Source organism: Pelophylax lessonae, assembly GCF_965119305.1.
Source record: "Pelophylax lessonae genome assembly, chromosome: 6".
Taxonomy (NCBI): Eukaryota; Metazoa; Chordata; class Amphibia; order Anura; family Ranidae; genus Pelophylax; species Pelophylax lessonae.
This window is the reverse complement of record NC_138773.1, coordinates 282,140,697-282,161,602: the sequence shown is the minus strand read 5'-3', so window position 1 is coordinate 282,161,602 and position 20,906 is coordinate 282,140,697. Positions and strand designations below refer to the sequence as shown.

Genomic DNA, 20,906 nt, shown 5'->3' with positions numbered 1-20,906 from the left:
AATCCTAATCGGGGAGAATTCAAGTTAAAGAATTATTTAGGAATTAAAATGATGTAACCGAAAGGTCAAATGAATCTTCAGATCAAGGCGGAAGCAACGTTTTTAACCTAAATTGTATTAGCCTTTACTTCAACTTTTTTTTTCTTTTCTATTTGCAAGTCGTAGAAACACATGAATTTGATTGCAATCAGTCTTGTAGTCTCTGTACATCAGAGCTCAGTGAGGAGGAGAGGGGAGAAGCAGCACAAGAGCCAGGAGAGGCCTTTAGGTGTTATTAAACTGCAGCATAGAAAAGTAGGCCTCCTCCCCCTGCCAGGAATAGTTCTAGTGTGTAGTTGAACTGTTAAATCTCAGAATGGCATAGACAAAAATCCACATTTTTTAGCAGGTTCATTTGTTCCCTTTTATATGCATTTTATTGTTTTCTCTTCTGGGTCCAGAATTTCATTTCCAGGGGCTACAAACGGAGGTTTTGCATTCTGCCTCCTTTATTCTTCATGATTTTCAAATTGTCTCCTCCTCAGTCATGGCAGGTGGATCTACTTGCTGCTCTTCAGGCAGCTCTTTTCTCAGAGTCTTCACCCCTGTTGCTCCAGGAGAATGCCTATTCCCGGTTCCCAATCTTAATGGGTGAGTTTGACTCATTCTGCTTCTAAAGACTTAACTTGTTAAAATGGGTTTAGCAGCATTGTATGGAACATGCCATGTCAGTCATTGCCCCCCCCCCACCCCCATTTTTCCAGGGCATCAATAAACATCCCGGATGCCTATCTGTAACTTTCCATTTTTTTTCCATCTGATCAAAGCTATCTGCGTATAGTAGTAGACGATCAGATTTACCAGTTTGTCGTCCTTCCCTTTTGGCCTGTCCATGGCTCCCCGAGTCTTAACCAAGGTGATTGCCCCAGCCCTGTCATTTCAGGGTATTCATGTTGTGGGGTACCTAAACGATCTAATGTAAACAGACCAGCACTACCTGTCCCTTTTAGACCACATCCAGCAGACCATACAGGCTTTGCGGAGCTTTGGCTGGATCCTCTACCTGAAGAAATAAACGTTGGACCCATCTCATAGAATAATGGGGGTCTGACACTGGACACGGCCCTGTCCATAAACTTTCTCACACAGGAAAAAATGTTGACCATTTAATTTCTCTGGCCATGACCCCCCCCCCCAGGTGCAGAGGAAGCCCTTAAATCATGCTTGCATTAGGGTCTTGGGTTTCATGGTTGTCTCCTTCAGTGCAATTCTGTACATGAAGTTTTACTCCAGACCACTGCGACACATTCTAGCCATGTGACATGGTCCTTGGACCAGCCCTTGTGTCTGATCCCTAAGATCAGACTTACCCTAGCAAGGTAGAATTCCAACCCAGCGCTGGAGTCAAGGAAGTTCTTTCCTCCACAGTTGTGGAAAATTCTCATGATGGATGCAAGCCTTTTGGGCTGGGGAGCAGTCCTGAAAACCCTATTGGTACAGCGGGTACTTGGTCTTTGGAGGAAGCCCATTTTCGGATCAACCTTCTGGAACTCAGGGCAGTTAAGTTGCCCCTTAAATGCTAGACCTCTCTACTTTTTGGTTATCTGACAAGAAACTAGTCCGACAATGCCACGGCCTTCATCGATCATCAAGGATGCACCAGAAGTTGCTCTAAGGCAGGGGTCTTCAAACTACGGCCCTCCAGTTGTTCAGGAACTACAACTCCCATCATGCCTAGTCATGTCTGTGAATATTGGAGTTTTACAATGTCTTGGGATGTGTAGTTCCGCAAAAGCTGGAGGGCCGTAGTTTGAGAATCCCTGCACTAAGGGAACCCGACTTGGTCTTCCCTCAGGCAAAATGTTCATGTTCTGGACCACTTTGCAATTCGCATGCCAGGTGTAGAAAGTTGGCAGGTGGACTTTTTCCAAAAAACTTCCTGTATCTCTCAAGGTACACAAAGAGAAATATTTTACAGTGAGTAAAACAAACTCTACATAACAGTATGGTCTGTCATTTCACATTTTATATTTTTCTTGTTTTCATTATATTCCATGTAGCTGTATATTTTGTGATGGTCTTTTGCTAATATGGTGTTAATTTGCTGGAACAACTAAGGGGATTTTTCTATATCTGTCTTCTGATCATTGTAATGAAAACTTCTCTCACTGCCTTTCATCATTATTCACTAAATGTTTTTGCTTATATCTATTAGAATCCGCATATATGATTGGAAATGATGGGTGAAGGGTGTTTTCTTCACCAGGGAAAAACATTCTTTATCCACCACAGTTGTTTTCCATGGTCTTCCAGGTCTTTTGGTGTTGCGGAGCTCACCGGTGCGTTCTTTCTTTTAAGGATGTTCCAAACAGTTGACCTGTTCTAGGTACACCCCAAAATTTGGAATTTTCTTTCATTTTCGGTGTTAATAGTAAAAATGACAAATAGAGGTACAAACCGCAATTAAAAATCTGATGTGTTCTAATCCCTTTGAACTCTGTCAAAAACTAAAAAAAAGTGTTAAGGTAATTGGGTAGCATAAAATATGTAATTTTGTAAGAAAACTACTTTGTTATTATTAATGTCTCCTTTTTTTTTTAGGCGAGCAAAACTGACTTTGCGACACCATGAGGTCACCTAGGAAGTATTGCAACATTTTATCTACAGATTGGAAAATAGAAAAAAGACAGAAAGAATGCAGCATATAAAAAGGTAATCCGTCATCACCGCTCCCATCACAACGTGTTTGGATACACAAGGATGAAGTACTTATTTTCTGTGTGTCATCGCATAGGCCACAGCACATGGATGGATTCTACCAGTTCATCTTCGGAGGACACATTGGCTTTGTGAGAGCTTTTTGTTCCTTGATCAGTGTGGCATATCACACAGCAATGGATTACGGAGATTGTGACCCATTCTTCTGACTTGTCATAAAACTTTATTTACCAAATGCACTTTGTGCGGATTACACAACTGTGCAGGATTGGTCCTCTCACAGACATGAGTTCCTATGGCATGTGGCAGTCCTCTTTCTGTTAATATCTTGGCTGGATCACAATAAGAAAATGAATGGTGGAAAGGTCTGTGATGGAGGAGACAACGATGGTGCCTCGCTGTCAGTGCAGGTTCCAGTGGGCTGGCAACGTCGAGTGGACCAAAATGGCGTTGTTTATATTAGGTGAGCATACCAAGGCCTTCAGTTATAATATTTGTTTGAAACACAATTGTTTTTTTTTTCCAAACACAATTGTTACCTACTTTACCTACTTTTTTATGTTTAAGCCCTACTCTTGCTATTTGATTATTTTCAATTATTTATTTATTTATTTATTTTTTTTTTTTTGTAGGTTTGGAAGCTTTATCAGGTTTTATTGCTGTGTGTGTTATAATTGAAATCACTTTGCTATAAGGACATTATGGGACTGTAACTACTGCCCCCCCCCAAGAAATTGCTATTTGCCTGTCTGCACCTTAAAGCGGAGTTCCACCCTGGATTTTTTTTTTTTTTTTTTTTTTTTTTTTTTTTTAATACCCCCGGGACAGTCAGGGCTAGTGCATTCCACAATGGCTAGCCTCTGATCTGTCCCGGGTTGCACTTACCTGTTAGGACAAATACTTACCTTGAAAGCGTCTTGTCCAGCGCTGCCATCTCAGATGTGGGCAGCTTGAAGCCAGCGAGATCCCCTTCGGCGTCTTCTTCTGCCTTCTTCGGTCCTACGATGCTCTGCGCCGGCCCCGACGTCACTTCCGGGTCGCGCGCGTCATCCCTCTACAGCTTCTGGGCATGCCCAGAAGCTGTTTTAGAAGGGGATGACGCGCGCGACCCGGAACTGACGTCGGGGCCGGTGCAGGCGCAATGATTCCTGGGAGCTATGACGTTCAGCTCCCAGGAATCATTGCAGAGCCAGGAAGTGACGACGGGCCGAGGAAGGAGGAAGAAGGAAGTAAGGTAAGTATTTTTTCTTCGCTACGAGGTAAGTAAAAAAAAAAAAATATGCGATTATCCATTTCTTTTTCAGGTGACCCGGAGCGAGAAGATGGAGGTAAGTATTGAATTAGGGTGGAACTCCACTTTAAATTATGTCCTATTTTTTTTTTTTTTTTAAATCACCTGGAACAAGCATGCTTTAAAATGATTGTAAAGTGTTTTTTTTTTTTATAATAACATGTTATACTTACCTCCTCTGTACAGTTGGATTTGCACAGAGCAGCCCGGATCCTCCTCTTCTCAGGTCCCTTTTCGCTACTCCTGGCCCCTCCCTCCCGTTGAGTGCCCCCACAGCAAGCAGCTTTCTATGGGGGCACTTGAGCCGAGCTACAGATCCCTGTGTCCATTCAGACACGGAGCTGCAGTACAGCCCTGCCCCCTTTCTCTCCTGATGGCTAACTGACTTTGACAGCCACAGGAGCCAATGTCTCAGCCAATCAGGAGGGAGAGTCATGGATGGCCGAGGGACTCGTGGACATCGCTGGACAGAGATGGGGCTCAGGTAAGTAGAGGTGCTGGGGAGGCTGCTTAACACAGAATGCATTAAGATAAAAAAAAAAAACCTTCTGCCTTTACAACTACTGTAAATTAGTGTCAGAATGTCTTATCTGTATACCTGTTTCAGGTCAGCAATTTTATGAGCATTGAGCCCGGAATATCTGTACGACGGGCAGCAAACTAGCTTTCTCAAAAAGAGAGTTCAGCAATCCTCCATGATTTTCCTATTGCAGAGTCTCTTCAGCCTACGTTCACACTAAGGCCGGGTTCACACTGCCGCAAAGCAGGACACCAGATGTAACTCGCACAGGAATCGCAGAGGATTCCTGTATGAATTACATGCGGTATCTCTGGGGTGCGAGTCATGGATTTGTATGACTTAAATCGCAGGCCCTTTTTTTTTTGTTGCCACCGGAATCTGATTAGATTCTGCAAATTGCACTGCGTTTTTCAGACTGATTTCGGGGGGTCGTTAATTTAACATACACTCTACTCTGTATTTGGTTCACATTTACAGGTTGCGATTTTGATGCAGTTTAGATATGCAGTAAATTCGTACCACATCTAGTGTGAACCGGGCCTAAAGCTGCTGCCTAATCGTGCATTTTTTCATTGTGTTTTTGTAGTGCGTTTCCGTGCATTTTAATGCCTGTTTTTTGTTTTTTGGGGGTTTTTTTTATTGCAGTTCCATGCTTCATGCATTTTTGTTTTTTTGGGTTGGAGTAGACTGGTTGTTAAACACTAAATCCTGCCAAAAACACACCAAAATCGCACATGCCCTTTTCAAGCACTCCCATTAGAATCTAAGGGAGCCAAAAATTTACTATGCCCCACAAGAAGCACCTGCACCTTTCCCAAAAACCACACTGCACCATATTGCATTGATGTCAGTGGACACCATAGAAAAAAAAATTTCTCCAATGCCGTACATTGCAGCATGACGGCAGATGTAGGAGAAATGGCACTAGTTTGAAGAAGGTCTAAAATGTAATTATAGGCTAGCTAACTAAGCTTAAAGTGATATTAAACACACACTGTTTCATTTGCATTGCCCTTAGTGTCTAGACTAAGAGTGAGGTCAAGCCTCCATTAATCTACTTGTAATATCTCACCCCAATTGTGTTTATGGTAAGCGAGCATAAAAGAGGAGGTTGGGAGTGGGCTGTCATTTACCACTGTGTATACGCCCACATGTGTGACTCTATAGTCACATGAGCTTTTCAGATCTGATAGAGAGAAAATGCTCAGCATAAAAACTCACTGAAAACTGAGCATGTGCAGAGTTGCCTCTACAGCTGCAAAATCCCTTGCTGAATTGAAGACGTGGACAGAAGAGGGAGATAGGGAGCAGCAGGATCAACCAGGTTTTTTGCAGAATACAGAAAACAAATCTCATAGTGAGTATGAACAGCCTATAATACTCCATTCATTGATGGCTTTTTATGATGTGGGTTTAGTGACACTTTAAAACTGCTCTCACCCCCCTTCTAACACCTGTATTAACTACCCTGTAAAAGGAAGAAGCTTATACTTACCTATTCCCAGAGCACTCCTGTCCAGTTGTATGTTTTCCCCAACAGTCGGCTTGGAACACCTGGGAAATGACATCAACCATAGGCTTACTAAGGGACATCCGTTGTCGACTGTCGCTGTCTCCCCTGAAGCTGGCTGCTGGGAAACGATCACGTGATCGGACCAGAGGGCTCCGAAAATAGGTAAGTATATGCATCTTCCTCCTACAGGGGGTAGTTAGTATAGTTGTTGAGGACGATTTATGTTTAGTTCTAGCCTGGAATTCTACTTTGGAATTTCCCTTTAACTTCCTGTGTTGTCACCAAAATAGGAACTGAGAGAAATCTTTCCAACAGACGCATACACAACTAGGATGTCCTTTTTTTTCCTACAAATAGAACTAGGGGAAAGATTTGTCATTAATCTAGGTGGGACGGAAGACCCGGGCGAGCCGCGCGCGGGGGGGGGGGGGGGGGGGTCGTCCCCTCCTGCTCCTTGTAATGACAGCCAAACGGCTTCTCAGCCGCATCGGTTGTCATTACGAGACAGCCGATCGTCGGCTATGGACGCCGGTACCGGGGTGATGCCTCTAGCTGCAGGCATCACTGCAGTACAAGCACTTTCCCAAAATATCGGCAATATCGGTAACTTCAGGGGCCGATTCCGATATATCGGGGAAAGTGCATATCGGCCCTCGATATATGGGCTTTGCCAATAATTGGTCGATCCCTAGAATGCATGCATTATTTCTTAACTCTTTCAGGTCTCAGTACAGCAGAACAGTTGCCTAATGAAAATATTTCTACCTGACAGTGGTAAAAGAAAAATAAAATACTGAAAAGCATGACTGGATCAGGGAGAATGGTCTCTCCACCAGGAGGTGTTTCATCAATTTTGTCTCCGGTGGGGGACTCCCTGTAACGGATCAACCGGCACCCCGACCGGGTACCTCCATCGACAGATGCTCCTAGTGCTTCCCGAGGGCTCCAAGCACTCCACCAGACACCATAACCACCTCAGACCCCACAAACCGCTGCAGCTTGGTTGGGGTCTCGATGTCCTCTACCCACCCTGGACCTACGACAAGGCTCCAGGTTCCAGTGGGTGAACCTCTCTTTCCCCAGAGATTGAAGCAGGAACAGGTACAAGCTCTTACAAGAGCTTAGTAGTGATGATTCAAGGGAGTATGAAGAGCATAGCAATCCCTTGTAGCCGATTTCCCCAATAAGAGACAGGACACTAGATTGAGGGTGAAGTATAACTCAAACTTTAATGGTACAGCTACTTTTTTATACAGTTTTCCCCCACAAGGTTACCGCTTAGGTGGACCTTGTTGGGAACAGGACATGACATTCACAATCCAATAGAAACAGGGTTTTACACTGTCATTACCATACAGTGTACACAATCCCTCCCCTCTGGCTGATTACAGTATCATATGCAGATGAAAGTGTGTACAGGAACAGAATTAACCTAAACTGGGCCAAACAATGTGATGTCATTAACATTTAACAATGGGCCAGGCACAATCCACATTCCATTGCAATACACAAACAATAGGGAAGCCTATCTGGCATGCAGGGACATGGAATACACACATTATTTTGAGTCAGACTTCATGGCAATGGTCTATAACAGTCTCCCAGTGTGAGGTGGGAATAAATCTTCATATTTCTATATGAAGATATTGCTGACAGATATTACTGTCCCATCTGAAGCAATTGAAACCATTAATTATCTGTCTTTCACTCCCAGTGATGGTTAACACCGTCACACTCCCGATGTGGACCTGTTGACCTCTCGTCTCAACAGGAATGTGGTGAGGTTTGTGGCAAGGTCTCGGGATCCTCTGGCCGACGCCACAGAAGCTCTGGTGGCACCTCTATTGAGTTGGGTTTTATGTTCTTCTGACACTGCTTGTTCCAAAACTGAGGTCCTATAGCAGGAAGTGGGAGTATACCCCTTGGGACTGCCCTGTAGGCTTGTTCAAATCTTTTTCCGCCTGGTGTCCTACTCCTGTAGGGGGCAGCATAACCCATCAGTCACAAAGATCTGGAGCTGTGTCCGTCAGTGAAAATCAGAGAAAAGGATTTTACAGTAAAACAAAAATCCAGTTCTTATTTTAATTGTAAAAAATGAAGTTGCACCCAAACACATAAAATCCCCCCCCCCCCATCCAAAAAAAAAAATATGTGCACGTACAAACGTAAACGACCATGTTGGGGCACCTATGCATGGAAACATTGGTACACATAGTGCATATCACCGCACAAAAACTGGCTCCTAACTTTTTTTTTTTTTTTTTAGCTGGTTTCTAGATTCAAAGCAAATTTGACAAGCCCTGAATAAATGATTCCCCTAAAGGAGACACTGTCACCTTTTTTGTTAAGGACAAAGTCCTAGCAAGGGAGTCTTCTGAGCCCCAGATAATCACCTTGCCAGCACTCCCACGCCATTCCTCACTCTGTCACAGCTAGCGCTAATTTCCCCAGCATTGTCTTCCTTAAGATGCTAGGGGAAGCTGTGACGTGAATTCCTCTGCTTGGGACCTAGAGATTATCTATTAGACCCATGCACTGTCACACGGGAGAAGGTCACATGTTCCCTTATAGAAAAATATTCAAATCAAGCGCCTTGGATGTTTCCTTTATTTTGGGTAGGAGAGTCTTGGATGTATAATCAGGGTTACAAAGAAAGCTGCTGTTGGTTGACTGTAGATGTACTACATATGAACTGTGTAAGAGATAAAACTAGTGCAAATTCTTGTAAACCCACATATAACCGGAAAAATCTCGTATATATTCTCTTATTTTATAATCCCCTCTTTTATCCTTTGACTAACGTGATATTAAAGGACTATATGGAAACCTAAAATTTAAATTGGCCAACTAGTAATATGGCATAAAAATTTACAATCATGTAAATGATCCTGTATGCTGGAAATTATATACTAAAGTGCTATAAGTAAAATTTGTATAAAAAATATATCTTAAAAATGAAGAAATATCTCCTATAGTGTGCTATTGGTTAAACCATGCAAGGAAGTCTCTTTATAGTAGTGTAAAATACATCCTAAAAAAAAAAAAATTTGTGCAAACCTAACACCATGTAAATATATTGACCACCTGTCCACAAGATGGCAGTATATAAATGAAAAAAGTGCTAACAAACTAAAGTGCAAAACCACTCATAAATATGTGTATGTATATAAAGTGCTGGTGCTTTTAAAATATGAATAATATTGCCAATATCAATCCAGTAACTCAATTCGTGAAATAAAGTAATCATTAATGTCCATATGTGAAATCAAAGAAACAATAGTCCATATGATGCTTATTAACAATATGATGCAATATTAGTCCCCCAAGTGATGAGATGTGCAAACATGCAATCACAGTGCTGATAAACAATAAAGTGCCTTCTTGGAGTCCACGCGTGAGGATCCCACCATCCGTGTAGACCTTTCTCCCTAAATCAACTCACCAGAAATAAAGCTGGCAAACCCAGCACTTTTGCTTTTTCCCCTATCGGTGGAGACAATCCTTTTCTTATAATGGCTGGAAATCCTGCTTGTATATCCAGCCTTCCTGAATCATCCCCTCGGTTAGGCTGTCCTCAGAATGATGACACTCACCTAAAAGGGAGTTTTGTATTCAAGGAGAGGAGAGAAACAGAACCCACATATCGTAACTCCATTATCAAAAAGTTTATTTTAAAAAATCGGTTACACTTACATATACATGTGTCTACCCGACACTAGGATATCCAGCATTTGATGAAACAGTGCAGCCGTATCCTGGCCGTCACCAGCCAAAGTAAGAGCGTGCCTGTGCTGTCTGCGGTGTGTTGTACTCAGCGTCCCAAGCCCCGCCCCTACTAGTTTCGTCACAATGACGTCTTCACGGATCTTTCTTCATTTTTAAGATATATTTTTTATATATATTTTACTTATAACATTTTAGTATATAATTTCCAGCATATAGGATCATTTACATGATAAATTTTTATGCCATATTACTAGTTGGCCAATTTATATTCTAGGTTTCCATATAGTCCTTTAATATCACGTTAGTCAAAGGATAAAAGAGGTGATTATAAAATAAGAGAATATATATGAGATTTTCTGGTTATATGTGGGTTTACAAGAATTTGTGCTAGTTTTATCTCTTACACGCATGATCCCTTATACATGTAAGTACTGGGTATTGGCAGCTGTGATTTGAGAAGGATCTGCAAGGTAAGCGTTTTTTGTCTACTAGACTATGTCTTAATGATGGCATTAGGAATCGATTTCCTTTAGGAGAGGATCAGTTAGACATTGTGTTCAGAATATTGAGGCACAGAGGACTTAAAGTGGTTATAAACCCACTTTATCATTTTCTGGCAATCCCCTGTGTTAAATAATGCAATGTCTCCAGTGTCTGTGCATTATTTTAAAAAAATGCCCCTGTATACCTTATGCCCGATCACCGCTCGGCTCTAAAGTGACCAGCCGCTGTTTCCTCTCCTGATCTGACAGGGGGAGGGGCCGAGAATCTCTCGCTGACGTCAGTCAGGAGGAGGAGAGAGGCATCTGGTCACGTGAGCGGCACTCGGACATAAGGTATACAGGGGTATTTTTTTTTTTTTTAATAAAGCACAAAACTGGAGAAATTGCATTATCTAACACTGGGCATTGCAAGAAAATGGTATGTATATCAGCGGGAGGGGCGGGGACTGTTACGAGCTAACAGGCAGGGAGAGGAAATAGGAGAGCTGAGGATGATGGAGGCACGTAACCTGACCACGGTGTCAGGGCTCAGCAGCCATGATAAACCGTGATCTGTTTTATAGGGGGAGGGGCAGAACAAGGCAGAATCAACCAGGTATTTAAGATGATACATGGGGCCAATCTACACAGCACAAGCACTTTATCCTTTGGATTGTCTGGATAATCCAAAGGAAAACTGTACCAAAATAGTAAAAAAAAAAAAAAAAAAAAAGTTTTTAGCTGTATATTTCTTGCTTCTGCCATAACCTACCACAAAGGCTCGATTCGCACCTTAGCGCATCATTTTCGGGCGTTTTTTGCAGGTGTTTGGAGGCAGGCATTGACATCTGACCAAATCGGCCAAAAAAGAAACGCATGTACTTTTTTGAGCTTCAAGCGTTTTGCTTCAGGCGACAGAATGCTCAGATGTGAACAGTGGCCATTAAAATGAATGGGATTTTGCTTGTTGGGCGTTTTGGAACTTCAGAGATGAGCGTTTTACGAGATGAAAATTGCTCAGGTGTAAACAGGGCCTAAAGAACAACCTAAACTACATTCTCTTGCTCCTGACAATCTCAGCAATACCACATTGTTGTTTGTACCTGTAGTGTACAGCCCAGAAATATTAGTGTGCGTTTTGCTTCTTTTTTTAACCACTTGCTGACTGGGCCATAGCCGAATGACGGCTACAGGGTGGTCAGCTTATTCTAGGGCGTACAATGATGTCCTCCCAGAATTGCGCTTCCTGCGCACCCCCTGGGGCATGCACATGGAAGTGTCCGTGCTTGCCTGGTCCTGGGGACCCGGTGCATTATGGATCATGGTAAAGGACCACTGTCATTGGTGGCCACCGTCAAGACGGTCCAATGACGGAGCGATCACTTGTCAACAAACCGGCGCATGTCCGGTTCATTTCTCTCAGTGCTCATCCGTGCCACGTCAGTGCTCATCCGTGCCCCATCCATGCCACGTCAGTGGTCATCCGTGCCACGTCAGTGCACATCTGTCCCACATCCCTGCCACATTAGTGCTCATCCGTGCCACATCCCTGCCACATTAGTGCTCATCCGTGCCACATCATGCTACACCATTGCTCATCCGTGCCACATCCATGCTACACCATTGCTCATCCGTGCCACATCAGTGCCACTACAGTGTTTATCAGTGCCCTACGTCAAAAATGATAATGGGAAGTCAGGAAATGACGGTGCTCCCTGCATGTTGGGCCTCTGTATGTGGCTAGGCTGTGTAAAAGTGTCACACATATTGTATCGCCATACTCAGTAGTGGCAGAATTTATTTTGGGGTGTCATTTTTGCTGTGTACATGCTAGGTGTTAAAAATATCCTATAAATAGACAGCTTTGTTTGAAAAAAAAAAATGCATTTTCATTTTCTATAGACATTTTCCAAAAACGTGTGGAAAAAAAATCATATGTTCAAAAGACGCATTATGCCTCCTAGATTATGTGTTGAGGTGTTTGCTTTCCAAAAATGGGGTCGTTTTGTGAGCGTTTCCGTTTTTTTGTTGCTCAAAGCCTTCAAAAGTGTGAAATGTTGCCAGGAACTGATATGTGCAATTTTTGCTCCTAGAACACCTGGAGGTGCTACTTAGATGTTGGACCTCTATATGTGGTCAGGCTGTGGAAAAGTGCCACACATTTGATATCACCATACTCAGTATGAGGAGAATGTATTTTGGGGTGTAGTTGCAAGTATGCCTATACTGTGTGTGAGAAATAACTTGGAAATATGACCATTTTGTGAGGGGGGGAAAAAAAAAATTGCAAAGAATTGTGGAAAAAAATGACAACTTTAAAAAACTCACCTCTTACTAAATACATTGGAATGTCTGCTTTCCAAAAAGGGGTAATTTGGGGGTATTTGTATTTTACTGGTTTGTTAGGGCCTTAAGAAATGAGATTGGTTGTCAGTACATCAGGTGTGATCAATTTTCAATGATTGGCACTAGGGCTGCACGATATTGGGGAAAAAAATCACATTGCGATATTTGTTCCCCAACGATATATATTGCGATATTACCCACCTCTTCCTGGTGTACATGGTACAGTCGCCTCCCCTCCGTATTTGGTACCTTCTTGGCAGCCTCGGCCCAGGTGCGCTCCCTCCGCCTCTTCTGTTTGTCCCTCATGATCGGGCTGTGAAGTCAGGGGGGAATCTCTCTGGGGGCAGACGGACACGCGGGAAGTGGGGGTAACGCTGGGAGTTGTAGTCCTCTTCACCAGGCAGCTCCTTGGCACCGTAAGCACACTCCCAGTTCCCCACAATACACTTCCGCCCCACAGCACAGCGAACCAATCACGTAGTGAGTAGCGGCACAGCGAACCAATCAGGTGTGCAGGCCCTGTGCCGCTGCTCACAGCGTGCTGCTCACCGCTCAGTCAGGAGAGCTGCAGAACACCGGACTTAACATGCGGGACGGCTGTATTCTTCTGCCTTCACTGAGTCCCCAATATCGCATGATCCGGCGATGTGAATATCGCCCACGGTCGCAGCACGATATTCGATGTTACATTGAATATCATTCAGCCCTAATTGGCACCATAGCTTGAAGACTCTATAACTTTCACAAAGACCAAATAATATATACTTATTTGGGTTATTTTTACCAAAGATATGTAGCAGTATAAATTGTGGTCAAAATTTATTAAGAAAAATTACTAAATTTGCAAAATTTTAAAACCGAAACAAAGGAAATTGCATTTTTTTTTTTTTACATTTATAGCGCAAAAAAAATTAAAAAAATCCAATGATTAAATACCACCAAAAGAAAGCTCTGTTTGCGTGAAAAAAGGACGAAAATTTCATATGGGTACAGTGTTGCATGACTGAGTAATTGTCATTCAAAATGTGAGAGCACTGAAAGCTGAAAATTGGTCTGGTAAGGAAGGGGGTTTAAGTGCCCAGTGGGTAAGTGGTTAATCCTACCCAAAACACACTGACCCTAATAAAAAATATATATTTTAATCCTGCCTAAAATATAGTGACCCTTGCTTGACCCAAACACCTAACCCTGGCACTGACCTTGATCTAGGTATTTTTTCTTTTTTTCTTTAATTTTTTTTTTTGTATTCTCTCCAAGGGGAAATCAAACCAATATATCTCACCCCTCCATTTATAAAGAAAGGAAACACAGTTGCAGGCTTCACAGTGACTGATCACTGTGATAGCCAATCAGAGGCTATCAAAGTTATCAAGTTACCCGGGACCGGGAGTTCTGGGTCCCAATTGGTAGTACTGGACCCGGGGCTCCTGAGCGGGGTCAATGGTCTCTATACAGTGCACTCCCAGCACAAAGACAGATACGCATATATGCGGCCCCAGGGAAAAAAGCCCAGTCCAGTAAGGCCGCATATATGCGCACTGTCGGCAGGAAGGAGTTAAAGTGCCTGCACTACTTTGGTGCGACTTTTGATGTATCTTTGGTCCAGAGAATGTAAAGTTAGATCAAAAGTGCACCAAAAGTCGCATTAAGGTCGCACTGGAAATCGTGCAACTTTGGAGACTCGCTAACGTGAATAGAGCCCTAATCCTGCCCTACCTTATTTCTTTGATCTGTCTGTTTACTTTGCAGCCCAAGTGGATCCCATCTGTCATGTTTGGACCAGGTCAAAACTTATCTTCTCACAGATGGAACCTGCAAGTGTGGCCTAGAGTGCCCTCTCATTCTGCCGAAGGTACTTTTACAATCTGGTTTACTTTAGTTACTTTCTAAGATCGTCGATTAAACTGGGATATTGTGTGGTGGGTGGTGGTGACTGGGGGGAAGGGGATAATGCTCTGTCTTTAATATAGACCAATCTAATGTTTTTTCTCTTTATATTTTTCTCTTTGTGACTGTAAGGGTGGGCATTCACAGGATTGGCACAGTATCTAGTATTGACAAAAAGCGGCATACATTGTATTGTTTCTTTCACGACTAGGGTCTAAGAACTGGCAGAGTGATAATGTACAATGTCAGACATACTTGCACAGAGATTTAGTCACATGTCTGTAAAATTGGTTGTGCCGTGAAAGAAATAATGCAAAACTTTTGCCAAACAAGCCCTGTATCGTACCATCTTGCCAGTCCAAGATATGAAGGCTGGCACGCTCCTTACCTTTATTCTTACTCAGCGAAATATCCACCAGTATGTGGCCACCCCTAAAGACTTCTGATTGTTAGCCTCTGTCACTGCACAACATTCCATCTGACTGATCTTGACTTAGTAAATGGGTTGAAAGTAGAGAATATCTTTTTGTGGTGCATGCTACAAATGCTTGCATTGACATTGACACACAAAATGTAAACCATATGGATATGTATCTAGCAACCAGCAACATTTCCAGGAGGCAAATGTATAAAACTGGTTTTCCTAGTGACAGCAGTAATTGCCAGAAGTTCCTGCTCTTGCTTAATATTCTTGCTGTATCGAAGCATCATTTCACATCTTCTTTAAAAGAGCATCTAAACAAATGGGGATTTTCTTACCACAAGCTTTAGAACTTTTCAGAGTTTGCTGGAAAAGGTAAATCTAATATGCTAGCCTTCAGCTAAAGTAGTTGAGCATTGCAGAGACACTAATGTACCTGTTTGTTATAAAGGCAAGTGTGCCAGTGCATGTTGACTTCTGCATCCTACCATAGAGCGTGGTTGAAGAGAACTCAGATGGTCCAGGGTACAGTGTGAGAGGATAATGAATAGCTGAATGTGCATGCCCACCCTTATATAATCCAATGTATGACCATTGTAGGTGTTTAATTTTGACCCTGGAGCTGCTGTGAAACAAAGAACCGCAGAGGATGTTAAGGCAGATGAGGATGTGACCAAGCTTTGCATCCACAAGCGTAAAATCATTGCTGTGGCCACACTGCACAAGAGCATGGAGACGCCGCACCCCTCGCTGGTGTTGACAAGTCCTGGGGGTGGGACAAGTAAGTTAATTCCTAAAAAATTTTTAACAGAACAGGCATATACAGTCTTGAGTCATCAGAACTTGTTTTATTAGGGCCTCGGTCAACAGGATTTGGGTTTGTGTCTATGGGTAAATGCAGCTTGCTTTAAGGTTTATTTTGCTTGTATTCAAGATGAGATGGAGATGATTCTGAGATTAATAGGTAATTATATCCGACTTGTGGTTTACCCTCTTTTAGGCTGCATCAACCTACCGTTGGGTTATCATGGACTTGTCTGGGGAAAAGCCTTTTTAAAGCAAACAAAAGCTCATTGACACAAGTCTTTGTTGCTACCCTTTCATTTCAATAATTAGTAGGGATGCACCGAAATGAAAATTCTGGGCCGAAACCCAAAATTCAGGATGCCCTTGGCCAAAACCGAAAATAACTTTTCTCTGTCGCTCATTGACAGACATAGTCCTCGTTGATTCAACACACTCGGGTTATGCTGCCCTCTACAGGAGTAGGACTAGACAGGAAAGAAAACACTCTGGCCACACCTTAGGGGCAGTCCCAGAGGGTATATCCTCTCTCTCTCTGCTACAGCAAATCAGTTTTTTTCTGTCTAGTTAGGAGTAAGGACCTAGATACCTTGCTGGGATCTTCGGTCCTGGCAGGATTTTTTTCTTAGAAAAGATTTTTTAGACAGCTTTTTTTCTCCAGTGTTCCTGTGAGATCTTCAAGCAAGAAAGCTGAACTGGGCGACGGGCTGGATGTTGAGATCCAGTGGTCACCCCAGTTCAGCCTACGAGCGCGTGCAGGCCATAGCTCCGCGCTGGGTCGGCCGCGACATAGTCCCACTGGACGGGGACTGACCCTGCGAGTTAAACGTCTCGCCGAAACGCCTAAGACCATGAGTCACGGCGTCCGTACTGGTCGACAGCCCTCCCACCTCGGTGGAGAGGGGTACTGTCAGGAGTTGGCACCCGCCTGGTTCCGGTATGGTGAGTAGTATGTTCCCCCTGACGGGTCTTGTGGTGAACGCGGGCCCCTCGCTGTAATGGTAAGGATGGGTCTTCCCTCTATCCTATAACATGTCACAGATCCCCCTGTTTGAGTGTGATTTTTGTGAACAAAAAGCCAGGAGGCTTGGTTTGGGAGCTGACAATCTAATTGCAAAGATGTTAAAATGATGAAGTCAGTGGCAGTACTAGAACTTTACTGTGATAGTATAAAGTATCCTACCTGTCAGAAGCCACAGGACGATGTCTATATATGTATACTGCATTCCAGATCATTCCTCCAGCTAAACAGATGCCTCCCGACGGCCACGGACCGCATACGGCCCGCCGACCACGCTGACCACCATGAGGGTGAAGGGTTGTGAGGCCGAGATCCTTCTGCAGACATGCCGCTATTCTGTGCAGGCCGCCGCCATTGTCTGGTAGATCGCACGAGGCTGCCATTTTGGCATAGCCTCGTGTCTCCAGCATGGGGGCGGCCATGTTTGAGGTGACTCAAACACCTCGTGGAGCTAGGGGAGGCGCCGGAAGGCGTGCAGAGGGGCGGAGCCGCCTCCTTTCTTCCCGGGAAGCCAGCCAAGAGACTTCCTGTCTGCTCTAGACAGTGCGGAGACAAGTTGCAGTTGAAACTCTGAGCATCAAGTGGTGAGCCCTGGGGTCTATCTCTCTCTCTCGCTCTATAGGGGTCCCTAAGCAGGTACACTGAGGGGCTTTGCGGCGCTGGGGGTCTGAAAAAAAAAGAAAGTGGTTTTATTTTTTTTTTTGGCAAATTGATTTTTTCCGGGTAGCATCTGGAATTGTCATGGACCCTGCCACACAAGTACCCCCACCTGTTGGGGTGCACAGAGTATGGATGCATTTACAGCAGTTTTGGAGTCTTTGGTGGCTCGGGTGGAGACGGCCTGTCAGGAACGGGGGTCAAGAAAGCGACCCCCGCCTACCCCTATATCATCTGATACTTCAGATTGTGAGATGGTCATTGCAGCTGCAGGTCCCTCTGCAGGGGCTGTTGTCTCAGGTAAAGTTCCCTCACACAGTGAGGAGGACGTTCATGCTTCCACCATAATTCAGGAAGAAGCATTGGTGGACGCACTAGTTGTGGTGGTTTGGGAAACCTTAAGACTTGAGGTTTTACCGGCAGAGGCAACTGAAACAGAGATTCCCTTTGGTACTAACAAACCCACCAAAACGGTGAAGGTTTTTCCTGTACCCAAGTGTTTTGGTAATAAAATTAAAGAAGAATGGAAGCATTCTAAGCGTACCTTTACTATTTCCAAGCGCATTGCTAGATGCTATCCGTTTGAGGAATCCCTCATTAAGAAATGGACGGTACCACCAGTGGTGGATCCACCTATTTCCAGACTGAATAAAGCCACGGTTATTCCGGTGGAGGACGCTTCTTCCTTTAAGGATCCGGTGGATCGGAAAGTCCCTGATAGGGTCAGCCTTTAGACCAGTAATTGTCATTGGTTTAGTGTCTCAGACATTAATGGAATGGGCGAGATTGGTGCGCCAGGACCTGAAGGGGAAAGATATCCCCCAGGCAACATCTGATTTGATGGAACAGATTATACAATGCCCCTATTAGGGCATGCATCTATGTCAGCGGTAATCCTCAGATGTGTGCTGTGGTTAAAATGCTGGTCAGCGGACCTAGGTTCCAAAAAGACCTTGACGAATCTCCCCTTTCAGGGGAATCGCCTATTTGGGGCCACCCTAGATGAGATCATTAAGGATGCCACTGGGGGCAAAAGCACTTTTTTGCCACAGGCTGCTAAAGCTAAAGGACCTCGTAACAAGCGGGGACCTTTCTTTACCGCCCATAAAGGGTTCGTTCGCTCAGCTGGAGCAAGCGGGAAGGGCAAGACTCCTCCAGGAGGGTTCAAGAAGGGCTGGTCGGACAGACAAAAGACCGACTCAGCCAAACCTGAAGCAAAGGATTACACAGCCTGAAGGTGCGCCCCCACCCGGCTTGAGGGTGGGGGGACGTCTTCACCGGTATTCAGGGCATTAGATCGAGCATCGACCACTGCTACCGGTGCGACTCTTCCCTTCCAACATCTAAGTACTACAGGGAGCGGTAGTTACCGTTCCCTGAACAGATCATTTTCTTTACCTTTTCCAAAGATTAGCCTCAGTTCCCCACAAGAATCGGATCCGGTTGAACAGACAGACCAAGGAGCCTCTAGCCGGGTGACTTCGGTCCCTGTGGTTCAACCAGGAGAAATCGCCACTCCTGATTGGAATCAGGTGTCTGATAAATGTGTGGGAACAGAGAACGATCAGACTTTGTCGGATGGCCGGGGCCAGATAGCTCTAGGGCAGCCTGGTTCGGATCCAGTCAGCGCCAGTTGTCCTGGAAATTCTAGGATGGCCTCTTCAAGCTGGTCTGGCCGACTTGGACATGCTAGTCGCGGACGTTCCTTGGGAACTTCTTCTCAGAGAGTGTCTGCGGTCTCAAGGACCGATCTTCCATCGTGCTTTACAGTCGCTGGTTTTAATGGCCTGGCCATTGAGACCCAGGTACTGAAGGACAGAGGTTTGTCAGCTTCAGTTATTCCTACTCTAATTAAGGCAAGGAAAGCGACTTCCAGCAAGGTCTATTATCGCACATGGAAGACTTATATCGCGTGGTGCGAATCATTAGGAATTCCTCCACGTACCTATTCGGTGACCCGAATATTGGCCTTTCTGCAAAAGGGGGTTGAGCAGAAACTAGCCTTGAGCACCATCAAGGGTCAGGTTTCAGCATTAGCAATCTTCTTTCAGAAGCCTTTGGCTACAAAATCCTTGGTGCGGAATTTCATCCAGGGGGTGCGGCACCTGGCTCCACCAGTCCGCGCGCCCTTACCGCCTTGGGATCTTAATTTGGTTTTGTCGGTTCTGCAGAAACCTCCCTTTGAAAACATCAGGGAGATTCCCTTGCTGACTTTATCCCAGAAGGTAGCCTTCTTAGTGGCTATCACTTCTGCACGCAGGGTGTCAGAACTGGCTGCATTGTCATGCCAGTCCCCATACTTGGTGATTCATAGGGATAAGGTAGTTCTTCATCCTAAGCCATCCTTTCTTCCAAAGGTGGTTTCAGACTTTCATCTGAATGAAGATATTGTACTACCTTCCTTGTGTCCTCAGCCAAATCATCATCGGGAACATGCGTTGCATTCCTTGGATGTGGTTCGGGCAATCAGGGTATACCTGAAAGCTACGGAATCGTTCCGTAAGACGGATTCACTTTTTGTGATCACGGATGGCCCCAGAAAGGGGTTGCCTGCATCTGCCGCGACTATCTCCAAATGGATTAGACAGACGGTGGTACAGGCTTATTCTATTAAGGGTCGGAGTCCTCCGTTCCCTGTTAGGGCGCACTCCACTCGAGCGCTCAGTACTTCCTGGGCCTTCCGCCATCAGGCGTCAGTGGTCCAGGTATGTAAGGCGGCCACCTGGTCGTCGGTACATACCTTTACAAAATTTTATAAGATTGATGTGATGGCATCGGCGGATGCCTCATTTGGCCGCAAGGTTTTGCAGGCCGCAATTTGAGGAGACCGGTGGTCTACCTCGAGGGTTTTTTTCTGTTGGAATTTTCTGTTGAGTCTCATCTTTGATTGATGAGCATTGAAGACTTCTAGTTGGCACCGGTTGGGCCTTCTAGATTGGATTTAATTTCCATTTTCCCACCCCTCATTTGTGGTACTGCTTTGGGACGTCCCGAGTGTGTTGAATCAACGAGGACTACATCTGTCAATGAGCGACAGAGAAAAATGGATTTTTGTAAGATCTTACCGTAAAATCCTTTTCTCTTAAGCTCATTGACAGACGTAGTACCCGCCCCTCTATTTTGAGTTGGGTTGGGTTAAATTCTCAAAACACTGCTTTGTGACATAACTGATTTGCTGTAGCAGAGAGAGAGAGGATTAAACCCTCTGGGACTGCCCCTAAGGTGTGGCCAGAGTGTTTTCTTTCCTGTCTAGTCCTACTCCTGTAGAGGGCAGCATAACCCGAGTGTGTTGAATCAACGAGGACTACGTCTGTCAATGAGCTTAAGAGAAAAGGATTTTACAGGAAGATCTTACAAAAATCCATTTTTTTCCCCCAAATGATTTTAAAATAGAACAGGGGCATACGCCAGAAACGGGCAGCGACATACACCTGTAGCTGCCACCCTGTCGCAGCATATGTACTGTGACGGGTTGGCAAGTGGTTAATTTAATTACCAATGGTATTTGTATAATGCAGCATGAGGGGGTTAAGGTATTGCC

The 20,906-nt window shown here is 44.4% G+C and overlaps 1 protein-coding gene across 3 annotated transcripts in view; it reads left to right on the top strand.

Annotated features, from left to right (window-relative positions):
* Positions 1–20,906, top strand: part of MBD5 (methyl-CpG binding domain protein 5) — a 135,423-nt gene that overhangs the window by 67,446 nt on the left and 47,071 nt on the right. For 2 of the 3 annotated variants that reach the window (XM_082260330.1, XM_082260331.1), the window contains exons 2-4: positions 2,581–3,160; positions 14,325–14,427; positions 15,484–15,664. In XM_082260330.1, coding sequence (XP_082116456.1) covers positions 3,048–3,160; positions 14,325–14,427; positions 15,484–15,664 — 397 coding nt within the window. In that variant the 5' untranslated portion in view covers positions 2,581–3,047. The remainder of the gene's footprint in view (positions 1–2,580; positions 3,161–14,324; positions 14,428–15,483; positions 15,665–20,906) is intronic. The other variant, XM_082260332.1, reaches the window with a different exon arrangement.